Here is an 18,343-nt window from a genome sequence, read left to right as displayed (position 1 = left end):
AGCATGGGTGACGTCAGCATGGGTGACGCCTTGCCTTAAGGTGAAACAATTGGCAGTTATCCTTGGACGCACCCACTTGGCCATTGTAGAGTTGAAATCAGAATGGAGTAAACACGGCTCACTGCTAACTGCAATTGTTTTCTCCTTTATGACTCCTGCTTTACTTGCTTGGCTAACAAACTGTGAGCTTGCGGGCCTAGTGGCCAACTAGTGCCAACGCCTCCAACCCCCATAAACCAAGGTCCCCGCCTTATTAACCCATAGAGAATTCACGGTCAGGGTCTGGTTGTCACAGGGGCGCCAAGGTTGGAGCCCAGACCTGAGGAGAGCAGGCAGGGGCTGGCAAGCTGAGACAAGCGAGGAATGCGTGATCCTTCCTCCCTCACCTGTTGTAAATCGTGCCCCCAGTGAAGCTGTGTCAAACCGCCCCTAAAGAAAGCTTTGTGATTGTGCTGCTCGGGCCGCACCGTGCAGTCGAGTGGATGCAGCGCCATGACGTCAAATGTCTGTGCCGGGGCTTGTGACTGCTGCTGTATCAACAAAACGGACAGGGTCCCTGCATTGTCCACTATGACCCTGGAACTGTACTGGTCCGTTTCTTTACTCTGTACGCCCGCTCCACGCACCCTTCTCGAGTTCCGACCTTGGCTGGAACTGGGCTCCGGCACCCAGCCTGTTAAGGGGATGGCCTGGCCCTTTGCCAACCCCGACGCTGGCTCCCCATCACAGCAAGCTCAGAGCAGTTTCGGATGGTGTCAGAACTGCCCGGGGTAGCACCTCTGCCAACCTCGATGCTAGCTCCCCATCACAGCAAGCTCAGAGCAGCTTGGGATGATGTCAGAACTGCCCGGGGTACCACCTCTGCCGGCTGTCTGGCCCCTACCGCCAGCTCACTCCCACCTCGTGGCCTCCCCGTGCCCCACACACCTGGCATGGGAACTTTCTCCCTCCCCATGGGCAGGGTGCAGCCTGTGGGGAAGCTCTAGGGAACCTTGAAACATGGAAACGGACACCCCACCCCGCTGCAGGCTGCTGCCCGGAGGCCTAGGGCTCAATACTGAATGCTCCAGGGACTGGGTGGGGGCCAGGTGGGGGTGTACGCTGTGGCCCCAGCCCAGGGGCCCACGGCCACCCAGGGGTCCAGGACCCTCCCTCCAGCCTGTCAGTCAGCACTGGCCACACGGATGTAACTAGAAGCCTGATTTATTGAGTCTGGCTGGACGCTGTGAGTCATCTCCGGTGCTTCTTCCGCTTGAGTGCCTTCCACTCGCCTTCCTGCGTGGCCAGGCTGCCCAACAGCCGCTTCACCTGCCGCTTCCTCTCCGCATCCCTGTGGGGACAGCAACCAGGTTCCTACCGGCAGCCCCCAGCCCACCCTGGGGGTCCTGGGTGGACACGGCCGAGGGACACGCTGGGGCAGTCGGCGCCCTCACCGCCCACCCTGGGGGTCCTGGGTGGACACGGCCGAGGGACACGCTGGGGCAGTCGGCACCCTCACCGCTCCATGATCTCCGAGAGCTGCATCCTGGCCAGGAACTGGTTATCTTTGCGGATCTCACGCACGGCGCCTTTGAACTCGCGCTTGTGTTTGTGGATCAGCCGCTTCCTCTCCTGCTCCTCCTTGCTGCTGCCCTGCTTCCGCCCAAACTCGAGGCTGCCAGGAGACAGCCAGCATCAGTCAGGGAGGCCAGGCCAGGGCGCCCACTCCCCAAGGAGCACAGAGCCAGGCCCGCTCCCCCAGCCACTCACACTTTGACCAGGCGCGGTGTGAAGAGCTTCAGCGGCTCAGGCTTGGTCTTCTCATAGGTCAGCGGCCGCAGCAGCTGCCTCCGGGCCTCCAGGTCGGCCAGCAGGCTCTGGGCCTGCTCCTGAGTGGTGCGGCACAGCGACCCCGTGACTGCCCACCCAGCCTTGCCAGGATGGTGCCCTCACTGGTCTGCCCGAGCGCTGGGAGCTTACCTGGAGCTCAAGGGGCTGGCTGCAGGCTGCCAGGTGCTGTGTCAGGAGTGCTCGGAGGGGCTGGGTGATGGCGGGGAAGGCGGGCAGCTCCCGATACAGGAGAAGAGCGTGCTTCAGCAGGGCCAGGCCCACGGCCAAGCAGGACAGCCTGGGGGGCGGGAGGCGGCGCTGGCTCTACCCAGCCAAAACAGACCACCACGCGCCCAGCCCGGGGGCACTCACGCACACACACACCTGGCATGATTGGCCTCCACTTTCGTCTGTCCTCTCGGCCCTGCTGCCCAGTGCAGTGGCAGGCCGCTCCTCTGCCACGTGGCCACATCCTCCTGGGCGGACACCAGGAGCAGCTCGGAGCTCCGGCCCAGCGCTCTGAAAGGGTGCACCAGAGTGTAACCTGAATGCCAAGGCAACAGGACGGGAGCCGGTGTTAGGACACGTGGCCTGGGCTCTGCACGGCTGGCCTCACACGAGCCCTCGCCTGATCGCATGTGGACCTTTACCCTGTTCTGTGGGGATGCTCACCGTGAAACAGTGCGCCCCGAGTGAAGGCTGTGGCCAGGGACCCCACTCGGAGCTCAGCCCTGGCGGTGGGGCAGGCTGCCAAGAACTACCCGCGGCGGCCAGCAAGGAGCTGCAGTGGCGTAGGCTTCTGGGAATGGCCACCCAGGCTGAGGGCAGGGCCAGCACCACACAGAGCCGCTTGAGGGAAGGCAGGCACCAAAACTGCTCGGCCGGGCCCAGCACAGCAGCCTAGCAGCTAAAGTCCTAGCCCTGCATCCACCGGCATCCCATAAAGGTGGCGGTTCTAATCCCAGTGGCCCCATTTCCCATTCCAGTCCCTGCGTGTGGCCTGGGAAAGCAGTCGAGGACGGCCCAAAGCCCTGGGACCCTGCACCCGTGTGGGAGAGGTGGAAGAAGCTCCTGGCTCCTGGCTTCGGATCAGCACAGCACTGGGCGTTGCACTCACTTGGGGAGTGAACCATCGGACGTAAGATCTTTCTCTCTGTCTCTCCTCTCTGTATACCTGACTTTCCAATAAAAATAAATCTTAAAAACAAAAAAAAAAGCTGCTCAGCCCCGTTGGTGCCCATGTTCCCGGGCGGCACAGTGCGCACAGGGCCCTTGGGCTACCACTCCCACCCGGAGCGAGCTCACCTGGACTGGGCTGGTTTGGCGTCGCCATGTGGAGAATTCCCAGGAGAAAATTGATGAGCTCAGGAATAAACCTCTGTGACAGGGACACATACTCCAGGAACATGCCGCACACAAACAGGCCTTTCACCACGTCCTGCAGGGACAGCACCCGGCACTGCCAGGGCACGCAGGGCGGTGTCACTCGGGAGCTGAGTCACGGAGGACACAGCCAGGCCCACCACCTGCTCCCCAGCAGCGGGGCAGCTGAAGGGTCTCTTGCCACGCCCTCTCTGGGACCCTCCTGAGTGGCCTGGACTCCCCACAGCGCTGGGAGGGGCCGCTGCCAGGAGCCCTCCTCCATTCCAGAGCTCCTGCACGGCCCAGCTCAGGCTGGGGGCCCGAGGACGCCCGGCGGAGCAGGCTGGCCCGTGGGTGCCACAGACAGAGGGCATACCTTGGTGAGCAGCTGGCTCATGCACACCAGGGCGGGCGTCACGACCGGGTGCCTGAAGTCTGAGGTTGGAAACAGCATGCCCGCAATTTTCAGATAAATGAGCTGGAAAGAAGAGTCCACAGATCCAAGCTGGCTCAGGGAGCAAGAGGCAGGTCTTGGCAGAGGGCTCACACGGGGGAGATGCCGGCGAGCGGCGCCGCCCCCGCCAGCTTCCCGCAGAGCCCGAGGCCGTGGCAGGTCCCAGCCAGGCCCAGCGTGCAGCGGCGCATGAAGCTCCCGGCCGTGACACCACCTCCCACAAGCCCCCATGTGCAGCCCTAGAAGAAGCTCCTGGCTCAGACCAGCTCAGCTCTGGCCGTTACAGCTAACCCAACCTTTCTGTTTTAAATAGGAAATCTGTGGATAGCCTTAGGGGGAACCTCCACACTCCAGAAGCCATAGGTCATCAGAGCCAGTTTGCATTTGCCAGCGCATTTCACCATCACACAGCACTTGGTAACTGGATGCTGGGAATGCTGGGCTTCTTGGCAACCTGCAGGAACGGGAAACCCTTTGAAACACAGCAATTCCTCCGGTGCTTCAAACTCAGAGCATCTTCAGCTGAGAGGAAGATCAACTTCACAAACTCCTAAACAGGCTGAGGAAAAGCAGTTCTTGGAATACAATGCTGTACATTGGTAGGGAAGCCAGTTCGAGACTCAGTAAGGCCAAAGACGGTTTAGGAAGAGAACCTCTGTTCTGCCGTTAGCACAGTTCACTTATGATCACACTGCGAGCTTTTTCTCAGTAGCACTCCAGTAACTGTGGGAAGAAAACCAGAGTGTGGGGCACAAGTCCAGAAGGTGCGTGTGTCCCGGGGCTGCCGAGTGCCGCTCCGGACAGCCAGCAAGGCTCGCCTGAGACTCTGGGGGGGCTAACTGACCCTCCAAAGGGTCAAGGGTTTAACTTGTCAAATGATCCCGGGCATTGAGTTCACATCTGAAAAACGGACAGCAAGGTATTCCCTCTGTGATTATCAGGACTAAATTAGATAAGACATGAACATGCTTTGTGAAGGGAGTCCAGGGAGTGACTGCCACCTCTCCAGGGACCTTCCAGTGTGAAGGTTTACCAGCCCAGGACAGGACGGCGTCCAGCTTGGGCCGTGAGCTCCTGCGTAGAGTAACGGATGAACAGACTCGCCTTGTCAAACGGCCGTCCTCCGGGGGCAGCCAGGAAAACCGTGGGAGTCAGAGACACAAGCATGTACTGTTCAGGACTGAGGTGACAACTGTATGTCAGGCTATTATATGCTGAATATAAGGGAATTGAGGTCCTCTAAAATGCAGAAAACCAAAGATTAACTTGATAGATGATTTCCATTAGAAATCATTTTTGCTTTCTTGAATTTGTCTCATCTCCTGAGGTCTCAGTGCCACAGTGCCTTCAGCTGTGCTGCAGAGCCCCCTTCGACAACAGTGCCAATCCCCAGGCTTTCCATCTGTGTACAGTGAGCTGGCAGAACTGCACAGCTGGCCAGCTGTCGGCTCTGTCTGTGGATCTGCTACCTTGCTCTGCTTCCGCACTCTGGCTGTCGGCGGGCACATGGGATGCACTATTACTGAGGTTGAAGATGAGGCTTTTGGTGGCTCGGTTTCATGCAGGCACTGCACATAAGACCATCAATTTAAGTCTGTAGCCAAGATCTCAGGATGTTAGTCTCCACTTAGCAATGACAATGACCATCAAGAAAGAGAGAAACAGGGTAGAGAAAGCCACTTGGGGGCAGTTGTTGGTATTGAAACCTGCAGAGACGTTTCCAGCACAGGGAAGAGCTCTCTGTCTCTCTGTAACTATTTTACTTTATTTATTTTTAAAAGATTTCTTTTTGTTGGAAAGGCAGATTTACAGAGGAGAGACAGAGAGAAAGATCTTCCATCTGCTGATTCATTCCCAAAGCGGCCGCAATGGCCGAAGCTGAGCCAATCCAAAGCCAGGAGCTTCACCTGGGTCTCCTACAGGGGTGCAGGGTCCCAAGGCTCTGGGCCGTCCTCCACTGCTTTCCCAGGCCACAGGCAGGGAGCTGGATGGGAAGTGGGGCTGCCAGGGCATAAACTGGCCCCCATGTGGGATCCTGACACATGCAAAGCGAGGACTTTAGCCAATAGGCTACCACACCGGGCCCTTCTCTGTAACTCTTTCATGAAAATAAATCTCAAAAAAATAAAAACGCAAAACAAAACAAAACAAAACAAAACCCACAAACAAACCAACAACCCTAAAAGTGCATATTTTGGATCAAACGAACCACTGTTTCCTAAAGACCGCTGGCCTGCTCCCCTGTCAGCTCTCAGCTCTGATCAATAGCTGTGCGGTGCCTTGGCCAGGCCCGACCAACAGCAGTAGCAGCAGGGAGCCTCGGGGCTGAGGACAGGGGCCTGGCCACCTTTGGGGATTCAGTGCGTCTTGTCCGTGTCAGCACACAGCAGCAGAGTGCTCTTGGAGCCTGCTGGAACATTCCAGAGAAACACAGTGTGTTTTCTGGAATGGCCCTGCAGTAAGAGCGGAGGCAACCCTGGGCGCGGTGCCTGCGGTCTCCCTCCAGGAAGCCGCCCACCCTCGCTGTCTGGCTGTGCCCGGGCCCCGCTCACCACGTCCAGGCCAGGGAAGGCTGCCCGGCCCTTGCTCTCCACCGCTGCCTCCATCTCATGCATGGCATCGCGGAGGACGAATCTCACAGAGCTGCTGGCAGATGCAGGGAACATCTGGCAAAGACTGTACAGCTGCCTGTGACGGAGGCATGCGTCAGGAGAGGACGCCGAGGTGGCTGCAGGGAGGACGGGCCGCTTCCTGCTGCCTTCCACCCAGGGCCACCCAGTCCACCTCCAGGCTGGCACTTACACAACCAGCTTATCAACCACTCTGAGGCCTGGCGGGTCACTTGCAGCCAGATCTCCCACGTACTCCAAAAGGAAGCCAAAGAGCTTCTGTAAGAACAGGGATCAGAACACAGGCTCAGCGACGGGCAGCACCGACAGCGACGGGCAGCCGTGACAAGCACCGACAGCGACAAGCAGCCATGGAGCCCTGACACAGCTCCACACCCAGCTCTGGGGGAGACCAAGGGGCAGCCGTGCCAAGCACCGACAGCAACGGCTGCACCCACACACACTCCCGGAGAAGACACAGCTGCAATTGGCACTTCACCCCAAAGCCTGGCCTTGGGAGAGGGCCAGGGTGCTGAGGGCACATGGGGGTTGGTGCCCAAGGCAGACCCCAAGGCTGGTGGGCAGGTAGGATGTGTGCAGGTCGGACAGGCTAGTGCAGCACCTTCTGTGCTCAGGGTGGGTCTCTGCTGACACAGGCAGTTGGGACAACACACACATACACTGCGACTAAACACCTACAGGCTCTTCGTGGGCACAGGTGGGCGGCGGGCACACAGCCACTTGGTCTGCCACTCAGTGACCGACAGCCAGAAGGTCATTCTGGACACCGCTCATGCCGGGGCTGCCTGCCACTCCACTTACAGGCATCCTGCTGGGTCTTCACCAGTGGATGGCCACGGGCCTTGCTCGCTCCTCTCTGGACTCCAGACTGAGTGCCCGCCATCAGTTACCACACTGATACCAGGGTCTTACAGCCCCCTAGGGTGAGAGCCCAGGGCCCACACCCGCCCTGTGCCACCTGGAGCGGCCCACAGTCACTCCATCCCCCGAGGCCTCGCCCACGCACCTCTAACTTGGCCTTGTTCCCCACGGCGAGGCTTGGGTGGTTACATTTCTGAATTCTCTCCACCACCAAGGACTGCTCCTCTGGCGACCTTCCGGACAACAAGGACTTGAGGTCCTCATAGCACGTGGGAGCTGTCGGGATGCACAGGACAGCAGGCTTACAGGTGAGGGCGCCCCCAGCCCGGCACTGGGGTCACGGGACCCCGGAAGAAGCCTCCAGCCCGGCCCGCCCTGGCCCTGCATCTGGACCCCGGAGAGGGCGTCAGCAGAGACACAGTTGCTCAGCTACCTGCAAACGTGTAGGGCAGCTCCGTGGCAGCAGCTCCGCGGTCCCTGCTTGGCGGCCTCAGCCCACAGGCCTGGCGCGACTCGCCCTGTGGCTTCTGGTCACCGTCACTCTCGGCGTCAGACTCCAGGTCGGAGTGGCTGTCGGGGCCGTCGCTCTCCGAGTCCTCCCCGCTGGACTCTGCGCCCTCGCCCGCCTCCTCGCTCCCGTCGGCTGCCTGAGTCTGCTCTGCCTCCTCAACGTCCATCTTCCCGTCCTGGGAGACCGAAAAGCCACAGGGCACTGCTGCGTGAGGCGCAGTCCACAGCACCAGCCCCTGCAACGGCCAACAGCTGCCAGGCCCTCGAGACTCAGCTCCACGGCTTCTCATTTACAGGAATGTACAGTGGCAGTGGCACCAGCACAGCCAGTCGGGAAGATACAAGCCAATGTGTGTATCTGCTCCCAAATCAAAGGATTCAATGAAACTGTTGGATGTATCTTGACAGCGGGTGCTGGACCGTCTGCCGTCGTCTGTCCCGGCAGTGTCAGATACACTAAACAGCAGACTGATGGACGTGTGACTGCTCATGAAGGACTGTGCTCTGGTAGCAACATGGAGGGAATTTGGGGAGCGGGTAAGGGAAATCCCCGAGCCCAGGGAAGGAAGGAACGAAGGACACAGTGGCTCCAGGGTCAACGCCACGCCGAGTCACTGCCTCGCGACTCTGTGGCCATTCAGCACGCCCTCCGGGCTGGGACAGAACATGTGTCAGTCCCCCCTCAAATGCTTCCGCAGAACCTAGGCAACCTGTCAGGGCTCTGGCTTGGTGCCTGGGAGGTCACAGTCCACGCTGGAGTGCCCGGCCCCACTCCCCACCGGGCAGCTAAGACTCTCAAGCACACAGAAGCTGGGTGTGTGCTGCCAGGTCCCACCTTCAGCCTGGCCCAGCCCGGACACGCAGGTATACCTGTCCGGGGAGCCACTGGAAGTCTCAGGTTTCAAACAAAACCTCAGGGAATCTAAAAATATTATCTGGGATAAGCCCCACACAAATACCAGAAACAATTTTCATGTACTGCAAAAGCAAAGGGGAGGGCCTTACTCTGTAGGACAGCAAACGCCTGTCGTCTTTGGTGAGCACGAAGCCGTCGTTCAGGTCGTCTGCAGAGCTGTGCTCTGGTCTCCTGCCGTCCTCTCCGTCCTGCCCGCGCATCCGCCGCAGCCTCTCAGCCTGAGCAAGGGAGAGGAGCCACCTGTGCTTGCAGACCTCACAGCAGGCACGCCGCCCGACTGCTGCATGCGGGACAGGGCCTGCGCAGGTGCGGCCTGCTGCGTTCACTCAGAGCGGCCACTGCCTGGTAGGGGCAGGGAAGCCTGCTGCTCGGGTTTGGGTGGGTCCACGCTGCCCGACTCGTCCATCACACACTGCACTGGGGGGCGCGGGGCACCCTCAGCAAGCAGCCCAACTGTTCTGGGAGCATGCAGGACACGCTACGGGGCCCGGGGTGTGGGTAGGTTAAAGCAGCCAGCTGCATCTGAGCTGGTGTGGCATTACAGGTTAAGCTGCTGCCTGCACTGTTGGCATCCCCTAAGGGTGCCAGTTCATATCCTGGCTGTTCCACTTCCAATCCCCTCCCTGCTAACGTGTGTGGGAAACACAGCGGGAATAGCCCGAGTGCCGGGGCCACCAAGAGGGACTAGAGGAGGCTCTGGCTCCCAGCTTCCATGTTGCGCAGCCACCTGGGGAGGGAACTAGCCAATGGAACATCTCTCTGTTTCTCCACCTTTCTTAATTCTGCCTTTCCAACAAGTAAATAAATGTTTTAAAATATAAGATAGAAAGCAGGTCAGCCGAGAACAGCAGGTCTCTGCATTCTTCCTCACGTGAGATGGGACTGCTCAGAAACGCACAGAAAAGCTCCAGGAGGCAAAGCGCCCAGTGTGCGGGCGCTGCACATGGGGCTGCCGGGAACAGTGCAGCTGGTTCGATCTGCACGCCATTTCTGGTTTTTACAAACCTTAAGTGGGCTAAGAGAGAGCTTGGGGGGAACCGAGCTGCACCTCCCAGAGCAGGCGGCAGCAGCCCCGGGCGCCCGCCGTACCTCCAGCCGCTGCAGCTGCGCCTGCGCCTCCCTGGCCAGCTCCGCCTCCGACTTCATCCTGCTGGATGGCTGCGCCTTCATCTCGAAGCCAAGCTCACGGACCATCACGTCGTAGGCGTCGGGCTGAGGTGCAAAGAAGGGACGAGTCACCTGTGCTTGCTCAGCTCCCGGGCCGGGCCAGGGAGGCCGGCGTGTCACGGACCCTTTCCTTTAGCAAGAAATCTGTCCCACTTCACTGAAAGACCACGTCAGGGCTCTTCTGGCCACTTCCGGCTTCTCCAGTTACCTCTGGGTTAGCAGAAATGAATACTGCTCGTGAACACACTGAGCCCAAATGTGGGACATGAGGTGAAGTAATCCACAGAATGGGTGACCCACAGATGGGCAGAACTACCCAATGATATAATTCTGGTCAAACTAGTATTTTCTAGAACCCAGAACTCAAACAAATGCAGAATTACCAACAAATGTAGATGAAAAAGAAATACAGTAGGAAATGCACAGTTCCTACAGAAAAAGAGTGACTGCACCCAATGTGCATCCCGCTTAGCCCAGAAGCGTGCAGTGGACACGGGGGCTCCGACGTCCGCCCGGTCCCCAGCACGGCGCCCTCACACCCCGGGGCAGGGAACGCACCCTGGGCCACGGGCCTTGGCCAGCGGCGCACACCCACCTTGGGCTTCTCCGGTTCTCTGGCCTCCGGCCGGGGCGCCTTGCGGGCCAGCAGTGCCCGGATCACCTTCCAGTCCTGGTCCAGCTTCTCCGTGAGCTCCAGGGCGTCTTCTCGCTGTGCCTGGCGCTCCCTCTGGGGACCGACATCAGCCCCTCTTAGCCGCCCATGTGGCCATGCCAGCAAGCCCCTCGGCAGGCATCACAGCCTAAACGCAGTCACGGCTGCCGCTGGCAGCACACGTGGCTGGGCTGCTTAGGAATGCAACGCCAGCATCAAGTCCCAACTGCTCCGTCCCCAATCCTGCACCCTGCTAACGCGACAGGGAAGCCACAGATGACGGCCCAGTGTCTGGGCCGCTCACGCACATGGGGACGTGGACGAAGCTCCTGCTCGGGCCTAGCCCAACGGCACCTGCTGCAGGCATTTGGGGAGTGGGCAAGTGGCTGAGATCTGCCTCACGCTGTAACCCTGCCTGTCGAATCACAATGAAACACAAAAGCTGTCTGTGCCTCCTGTTCCCCGAGGTGGTGTGAGCCTGCAGCCCGGTGCGCTGCGCCCTCTGCTCCCTTCCCAGCCCCTCCACAGTGCAGCTCCAGGCCCCTGGCCCCAAGCTGGCCCAGCCCTGGCCGTGCAGGCACCTGGGGCGTGAACCAGCAGTTAAGATCTCTGTCTGTCTGCCTTTTCAAGAGTCACAGACTCTCCTCAGCAACAATTTCCTGCTCTCCATGGCTCATCCACACCAGGGAGGGGACACCGGGCCCACAGTACCACCAAATAAATATTCCTATTCAAGGTGAATACGCTCCTCGAATTCCTACCAAATATTATACACAAGTCTGAGCTACACAGGGGGAAGGGCCGGGGCTTCAGTGCGGGGGTCCCGAGTCGGGAACACCAGCTGACCGACCTTCTCTTGCTTGGACCGGGCGATGAGCTCCTCAATCAGCTCCTTGCGCGACTTGGCCGGCTGCTCGCCCTCCGCGCCCTCCTGCCCGTGATGCTGCCCGGCTCCGCCTCCAAAGTGGGCAGCCGTCAGCTCCGCTGGGGACAAGCAGAGAGGACCACCCTGAAGACGCGCCTCTGGCTCGGCCAGGGCTGTGCTCACTGTGGCCTCAGGGCATGGCAGGGAGAGGTAGGCTGCACGCAGGGACTGCACTCGGCTGTCTTGTGGGAACATCCTGCCCACACTCTGCCCAAACAGCCCTGGGGATTCCACACTGCTGGGACAACCCGGCCACGGCCTCCTGTGTGCCTCTCCAGGGACAGCCCAGGTGCTGTGGGGGGCACCTGCTGACCTTACCAGACAATGTCCCTCGCTCCTCCGTATCACTGTCACTGTCCACAGTGTCATTGTGGTTTTCAATGTCCGCCAAGGACTGGCCATAATGGGTCAACTCCTCATCTTCGTTTAGGTTGTAGATGCTTTTCTTCTCATGATGTTTCTGACAGAAGGAGGAGGAGATCAATTCCTTAACCAATACCCGCTACCTTTCATCCTATCTGGAACATGGCAATTCAGCTTTGCGGGGATTCTGAGCTGTTTTGACCAGGATTCAGCTAGGACACAGAATTCCTGCACAAACTGGACTCACCCACCGGGGACACGGCTCTCCCCCCAGGGACACTGGCGCCCAGCACCGGTCACGGCCCAGACGGCCTCCTCCCACTTCTCTCGCCCACACACCTGCTGCTCCAGAGCGAACCTCCTCAGCATCTTGTCCTCTGCGCTCATGCTGTGCTCGTACTCCCCGAAGCGCTTGTCCAGAAACACGCTCGACTTGTCCCTCTCCTTGTACTCCTTTAATAAAGTCTGGGTGCGCTGCAAGACAGGACCACCCAGCAGGATCACAGACGGTCCCCGCGCTGTCCAGAAAGGGGACCGCAGCAGACGCCCGTGGGGGCCGAGCCCGTCCACAGCTGACACTCCCCACACGCTGGCGGGCAGTTCCCGTGCCCTTCGCGCACATGCTGGCGCTGAGAGCGGCAAAGGCTTGCTCACTGGCCTGGTTAGCAAGCCGGCTCTTCCGGCTGAGGCCTAGGATCACACACCGTCTGCTTCAGCTGGGATTAAATCAGAAGCCAGCAAGTTTCCGTTGTGGGGGAGGGCGTCACTCTCAGGGTGTAAGTCCAGAAGCAAAGTGAGCAGGTGGGGGTCCCTGTTCAGACCACACCAGAGGAGTGACACTTTAACCTCAGAATTCATTCCTGAAGACCAAGTCTCAAGTGACTGGGACTTTCTCAGCAGCAACGATGACGTTCCTTGAAGCTGGTTTCTCTGATGGCGGAAGAGGACAGAGGGGCCGAGGGACAGCTGGGCCCCGGGGCCCTGAGCAGGCTGCTTCAGGACTTCCACCCCTTGCAAATCCGCAGGGGGTCCCACTGAGACAGACATGTGAGCCCAGCTGGGAGCAACACATGGGTGGGATGCTGGCAGTGACCTTTGTGGGCGGGATCCTGGCAATGGCCCACGTGGGTGTGCCTTCTGGCCGTGGCCCACGTGGGCAGGACACTGGCTGTGGCCCACGGCTGTGCTTCCTGGCTCTCACAGAGCCAAGATCCTGAGCTAGCCTCAGGATCAAATGTTTCTTTCCTGCTTCAGGGATTCCTCTAATCTGCCAAAGTCACTTTGAAAGAAACAGAATTTTATAGGCCAGTGAATAAGGGTGCTGGTTCGAGTCCTGGCTGCTCTGCTTTCAATCCAGCTACCGGCTTATGGCCTGGGAAAGCAGCTGAGGATGGCCCAAAGCCTTGGATCCCTGTACCCATGTGGGTGACACCTGGGAAATCTCCTAGTTTTGGACCAGTCCAGCCATGTGAAGAGTGAACTGGCAGACAGAAGATTTTAAAAAAAGGGCTGGGAGGACAGAAGAGGACTAACGTGGAATGACGAGACCCCATCAGACTGTTCAGCTGGCTTCTGCTAAGCATCAGCCAAGTCCTAGAACATTCACACCTCATACAACCTGGGGGCAGCCTTATGAACACAGGAGGGATCCCCACCCTGGCCAGGGCTCCAGCCTCCTGCTAACGCAGGCCTCGGGGAGGCAAGAGCGACTGGAGTCCTGGGTAGAGCTCTTTCAGCTCATGCCTGACCCAGCATGCTCTCAGGACACGATCCGACTCCCCCAGGCTAGGGGACACCCCAAGCCTGGTCCAGGGTGCTCACAGGGCACAATTTGGGTCCCCTAGGCAATGACACCCCAAGCCTGGTCCAGGGTGCTCACAGGGCACAATTTGGGTCCCCTAGGCAATGACACCCTAAGCCTGGCCCAGCATGTTCGCGGGGCACGATCCGGCTCCCCCTGGCAAGCGGACACTCCAAGGCTGACCAGGGTGCGCATGGGGCACACTCTCCAACTCTCCCCCAGGTGAGGGGACACCCCAAGCCTGGCCCTGGGCAGCAGAGGCACCATCGCAGGGGTGTTCCCCCACCCCAGCAGCACCAAGCCCCCCAGCCATCCCCACGCGCTCACCTTCTTGAGGGCGCGCGCGCGCGACACCCCGGGCAGCCCCACGTCGTGGCGCGTCCGTCGGCCCAGAACCTGGAACTTCTGCCGGTTGACTTTCACTTCGAACGGATTGGGGTTGGCCTTGCCCTTGGCCTGCGCCGGGCCAGCCCGCGCAGCGGCCGGCCTGGCCTTGCCCATGGCGCGCACGCCGACTCCCTTCCAAGACCTCGGAGAAGCAAACCCTCCACGCGCCGGCGACCTGAGCCTGCGGGACCAGCAGCACGCCCCGGAAGTTACGGCACACTTCCGGCCCGCGGGCCTGCTGGGAGTTGTAGTGCGCGGGTGGCTGCGGTGCGCTGCCGTTAGCGCTTTCGGGGCGGCGCGGCGGCGCGGCGGCGCTCCCGCGCTGGCCCCTGAGGGGAGCCTTGTTGGCGCTCGGCCGGGGCGATGCGGCCCACCCCAGCGCGGCGGCAGTGACAGGCCCGGGCGGCGGCGGCCGGGCTGCCGGCTCCGCGCGCCGCGCCCCCCAGGCCTCGCGCCGCGCCCCGCGCTCCGGCCGCCGGCCGCGCCGCTGGTGGCAGTGGTGGCGGCGCCGGAGCCGGAGGCGGCGGTCAGCGCGGCGGCGGCGGCGGCGCCGGAGCCGCCCCCGGAAGGCCTCCACGGAGCCGGGGGAGCCCTGCGAGGAGTGCGCGGGTGCCGGGGCGCCGCCGCCCCGCAAGCACGCCTTCCTCCGGCCCTGGCGGCGGCGGCGGACCATGGAGGTGGAGAACGTGGCGGCCAATGTGCTGCTGCTGAAAGCGCGCCTCGGTGTGTGCCCCGGCCCGGGGCTCGCGGGTCCCCTCTCGGCTTCGCCTCAGAGCCGGGGCGAGCGGGGACGCACGCCCTGGTCCCCAGCACGGCAGCCGGGGCCCAGGCCCGTCCTGCAGCCCCTGGTCCCCGGGCGGCAGCGGGGCGGAGCGCACGTGCCCCTTGCTCGGTCCCTTCCGCGCCTGAGGAGGGTCAGATGCAAGCAGCGCATCTCCCCCCGAAGAGACTGCCCATGTCACTTGTGGGCAAGGGGGAAGCCAGCAGTGGCCTCGCGGGGAGAGGCAAGTCGGTCCCGGGGAGGCCGCTGATGGGATGTCCACACAGGGGCGGGAAGGGCAGGTGCCCCGGCCCCAGCCCCCCAGTAACCTGCCACGCGCCTCCCTCTCTGGCATTGGCAGGTTTCTTGTTACCTGTTTAAAATTCAGGTAAGTGAATGTTTGCGGGAAACATGAACCTGAGGTTCTGTGCGTGCCCCAAGCTTAGGACCCGCTAGGCAGTCCCACATCAGGTCACATCAATAGATTTATAAGCTGAGGCATGACTCGCATGATTTACTGATATCACGGTCTGTCCACTGCGGACAGTGCCTTCACTACCGCCTCCCAGCAGAGCAAATTACTGTAGCTCGACAGTTGGATGTTCTTGGCCACCTTTTGGGGCGGCTGTGAGAGCTCAGCTGGTTCATTTGTACCTGAAAGGACTGGGATCCCATGTGGGCGCCGGTTCTAATCCCGGTGGACCCACTTCCCACCCAGCTCCCTGCCTGTGGCCTGGGAAAGCAGGCCAGGACGGCCCAAAGCCTGGGGACCCTGCACCTGCGTGGGAGACCTGGAGGAGGCTCCTGGCTTCTGACTCTGGATCGGCTCAGCTCTGGACATGATGGCCAGTGGGGAGTGAACCAGCAGGTGGAAGATCTTTCTATCTCTCCTTCTCTGTACATCTGACTTTCCAATAACAATAAATATATTTTTTTAAATGCCCCTTTCCCTCCAATCTAGGAGGATATGGCAAGAAAACTGGCCGTAGTAAGAGATGGAGGGAGATGCTGAAGTTGCCCCACGTCAGCCAGTGTGACGAGCTCAGACACTCCATTGGTGAGTACAGAGGCTGTGTCCTGTTGAGGAAATTCGTGGCTAAGTTTTCCTTCTGTCTTTGGACTTGCCCAGGAGGAGCGGGCTTTGTGACGTGTGGTAGATGGCTGCTGGCCCTTCCACTCAGAGTACTTGTGAGCTGGTTTCTGTGCGTTGCTCTTAGAGGGCCCTCTCTAGTCGCTGTGAAGCGTTAGTACCCTGCCAGGTGAGTTTCTGTGCGTTGCTCTTAGAGGGCCCTCTGTAGTCGCTGTGAAGCGTTAGTACCCTGCCAGGTGAGTTTCTGTGCAGTTAACCGTGCCGTCACAGATGGTGGCTTTACCCACCGTGCCACAACTCCAGCCTGAGCGGTTTCATGATCAAAATTAGTTTCAGTTAGTTTAAAGAGGAAGGTAGGTTTTTTTCCCTTGCTGAGAAATCATGACCATTATTTTAACCTCATTAAGTGTTTTTTTTTAAGATTTATTTATTTTTATGAGAAAGTCAGATTAATGAGAGGAGAGACAAAGATCCTCCATCTGCTGGTTACTCCCTAAGTGGCCGCAGTGGCCGGAGCTGAGCTGATCCAAATCTAGCAGCCAGGAGCTTCTTCAGGGTCTCCCACGTGGGTGCAGGGGCCCAAGGCTTTAAACTGTCTTCTACTGCTTTCCCAGATCACAAGCAGGGAGCTGGATGGGAAGTGGAGCAGCTGGGATACAAACTGGTTCCCATATGGGATCCTGGCGTATGCAAGGCAAGGATTTAGCTGCTAGGCTACTGTGCTGAGCCCTGTGAATGTCTTTTTTTTTTTTTTAAAGATTTATTTATTTTTATTACAAAGTCAGATATACACAGAGGAGGAGGAGAGACAGAGAGGAAGATCTTCCGTCCGATGATTCACTCCACAAGTGAGTGCAACGGCCGGTGCTGTGCTGATCCGAAGCCAGGAACCTGGAGCCTCTTCCGGGTCTCCCACGCGGGTGCAGGGTCCCAGAGCTTTGGGCCGTCCTCGACTGCTTTCCCAGACCACAAGCAGGGAGCTGGGTGGGAAGTGGAGCTGCCGGGATTAGAACCGGTGCCCATATGGGATCCTGGGGCACATTCAAAGCGAGGACCTTAGCCGCTAGGCCACGCCGCCTGGCCCTGTGATGTCTGTTATAAAGTACCTGTTCATCACATGTCCCTCACCCTGAGTGTAGCTGGTAGTGCATGCGCGGTGTTCGCCTGTATGCTTCTCCCAGGTTGGCGTGGACGGTGATTGCAGCATTTGGCAGCTGCGTGAACTTGTGCTGGGGCTAGGCCATCAGACGCATGCGTGGACTCTGGCACTGTGCTTCTCTGTCTTTGCATAGAGGTTATCTCTTTCTGTCTCTAGGTGTTTGGAGTAACTTGCCACCTGGCCTGTGATGTAAGCTTGCATGATGGTCGTCTGTTCTCCGTGTGTCCAGCAGTGAGCGTGCTGCTGGCCACAGCGGAGGCTAAGGAGCAGGCGTGAGGGCCGCTTTCCTGGGGCTTCTAGCATCTGGGCGGGGATGGGGGAAGTGTGCATAGTTACGGGTTGTAGAAAGTGTTTTTCATGGCAGAGCATAGGCCATGGGCGTTGGGAAGGAGGGGTGAGGGCTGGGGGTGTTATGAAAGGAGTGGAGCTGAGAGGATGGGGTCAGAGGGGTAGAAACAATGTTCTCCAAGCAGCAGGTGCAGGGGCTCAAAGACAGGGAGGGATGTGGCCACTCCTGCACCTTGAGAAGGGCCGGGCGTCCTGGAACCAGGGTTAAGCAGGGAGCTCTAGGCTGGCAGAAGGTTCTGTCTATGTGCAGTTAGGAAAACCTTGATGGGCCAGATTGGCGGGCCAGATTGCCAGCAGAGGAATAGTGTGATTGATGTAGGATGCTTCTGGGCTTTTCTGTGAGGTGTAGGTTCCAGAGGGTCAGAGAGAGGTCAGGAAGGCCGTATTACCCTGGTCTGGGCCTTAGGTAGCTTGGTTGGGAGGCGGCAGAGAAACAGTGACCATGTGAACCAGCAGTGATCCAACAGATGGGAATGCAGGAAGGGAGGCCCGGATCTCCAGGCTCTGAGAATGTGTCCCCACAGGAGAACGGCCCTGCCGTGAACAAACAGAAAGGGAGGTGTTTAGGTGCCTCTGTGGAGTGTGGGTGCCCAGGCACAGGGTCTGCGTGGGTAGAAGCTCCCATGTGGAGAATTCCAGCAGGGTTCTGGTTGAAGTCTGCTCCCCAGCTGCGCGGGGCCTGCTAGAGCGGGAACCCGGTGAGAAGGGGAAAGGCTTGGTGAGTGGGTGCAGGTGCCGCAGTGGCGTCAGGGTGCCATGGGAGGCCTCGGAGCAGCTGGAGGGGTCGCAGTCTCTCCACAGTCCCTCCCTCACAGTCCCGTCCCACCTGAGGCCTGCCGCCCGGAAGAGCAACGGGAACTGAAGATGCCGCCAGCTGCTCTGGAAGCAGCATTGTATGAAATCTGATGTGTGGAAAGTGAACACCTCAAAGGAATGATGTCAGAAAAGAAGAAGAGATGAGGGATTCTGCTGAAGGCTTGAGCCCATCGGTCTGCTGGGGGCGTGGAGCCAGAGGGGCCCGGCTAGCCCCGGGAGTGGCCTCCCAAGCAGCAGGGCTCAGGCGCCTGGGCCACCTGCTGGTGGCTTCTTGTGGGGGAAATGCAACAACCTTTAAGGTTCAGGCGGAAACAGCAGCCCTTGTGGGATAGC

General features: G+C 59.8%; 2 protein-coding genes across 3 annotated transcripts in view; one reads left to right on the top strand and one right to left on the bottom strand.

Moving 5' to 3' along the window:
• Nucleotides 1–1,207: 1,207 nt before the first annotated feature.
• On the bottom strand, nucleotides 1,208–14,000 carry NOP14 (NOP14 nucleolar protein). Its single transcript, XM_004579380.2, has 18 exons — nucleotides 13,778–14,000; nucleotides 11,989–12,123; nucleotides 11,605–11,746; nucleotides 11,212–11,345; nucleotides 10,305–10,436; nucleotides 9,632–9,754; nucleotides 8,632–8,760; nucleotides 7,550–7,802; nucleotides 7,262–7,392; nucleotides 6,428–6,513; nucleotides 6,178–6,313; nucleotides 3,548–3,649; nucleotides 3,115–3,268; nucleotides 2,194–2,353; nucleotides 1,960–2,107; nucleotides 1,750–1,868; nucleotides 1,499–1,654; nucleotides 1,208–1,330 (listed from the first exon to the last, which is right to left on the bottom strand). Exons 1-18 carry the CDS (start codon nucleotides 13,949–13,951, stop codon nucleotides 1,231–1,233), a joined length of 2,514 nt encoding a protein of 837 aa, XP_004579437.2. The 5' UTR covers nucleotides 13,952–14,000; the 3' UTR covers nucleotides 1,208–1,230.
• Nucleotides 14,001–14,130: 130 nt separating this feature from the next.
• The window catches only part of GRK4 (G protein-coupled receptor kinase 4), a 63,253-nt gene continuing 59,040 nt past the window's right edge, over nucleotides 14,131–18,343 (top strand). The window contains exons 1-2 of one of the 2 annotated variants that reach the window (XM_058670330.1): nucleotides 14,131–14,560; nucleotides 15,559–15,654. In XM_058670330.1, the coding sequence (XP_058526313.1) occupies nucleotides 14,509–14,560; nucleotides 15,559–15,654 (148 nt within the window). In that variant the 5' untranslated portion in view covers nucleotides 14,131–14,508. The remainder of the gene's footprint in view (nucleotides 14,561–15,558; nucleotides 15,655–18,343) is intronic. The other variant, XM_058670331.1, reaches the window with a different exon arrangement.

This window comes from Ochotona princeps, chromosome 11, assembly GCF_030435755.1.
Source record: "Ochotona princeps isolate mOchPri1 chromosome 11, mOchPri1.hap1, whole genome shotgun sequence".
Classification (NCBI taxonomy): domain Eukaryota; kingdom Metazoa; phylum Chordata; class Mammalia; order Lagomorpha; family Ochotonidae; genus Ochotona; species Ochotona princeps.
The sequence above is the reverse complement of the archived record's forward strand: the minus strand, read 5'-3'. Positions and strand labels throughout refer to the sequence as shown.

Bases quoted from the DNA above. Each gene is read 5' to 3' on its own strand.
- NOP14 (XM_004579380.2), bottom strand. From the start codon at position 13,951: ATGGGCAAGGCCAGGCCGGCCGCTGCGCGGGCTGGCCCGGCGCAGGCC. The intron at 8,761-9,631 runs GTACGGCGGGCG...TCCCTTGCTCAG, and splicing joins CGCAGCTGCAGCGGCTGGAG to GCTGAGAGGCTGCGGCGGAT. The intron at 1,331-1,498 runs GTGAGGGTGCCG...CTGTCCCCACAG, and splicing joins CTCTCGGAGATCATGGAGCG to GGATGCGGAGAGGAAGCGGC.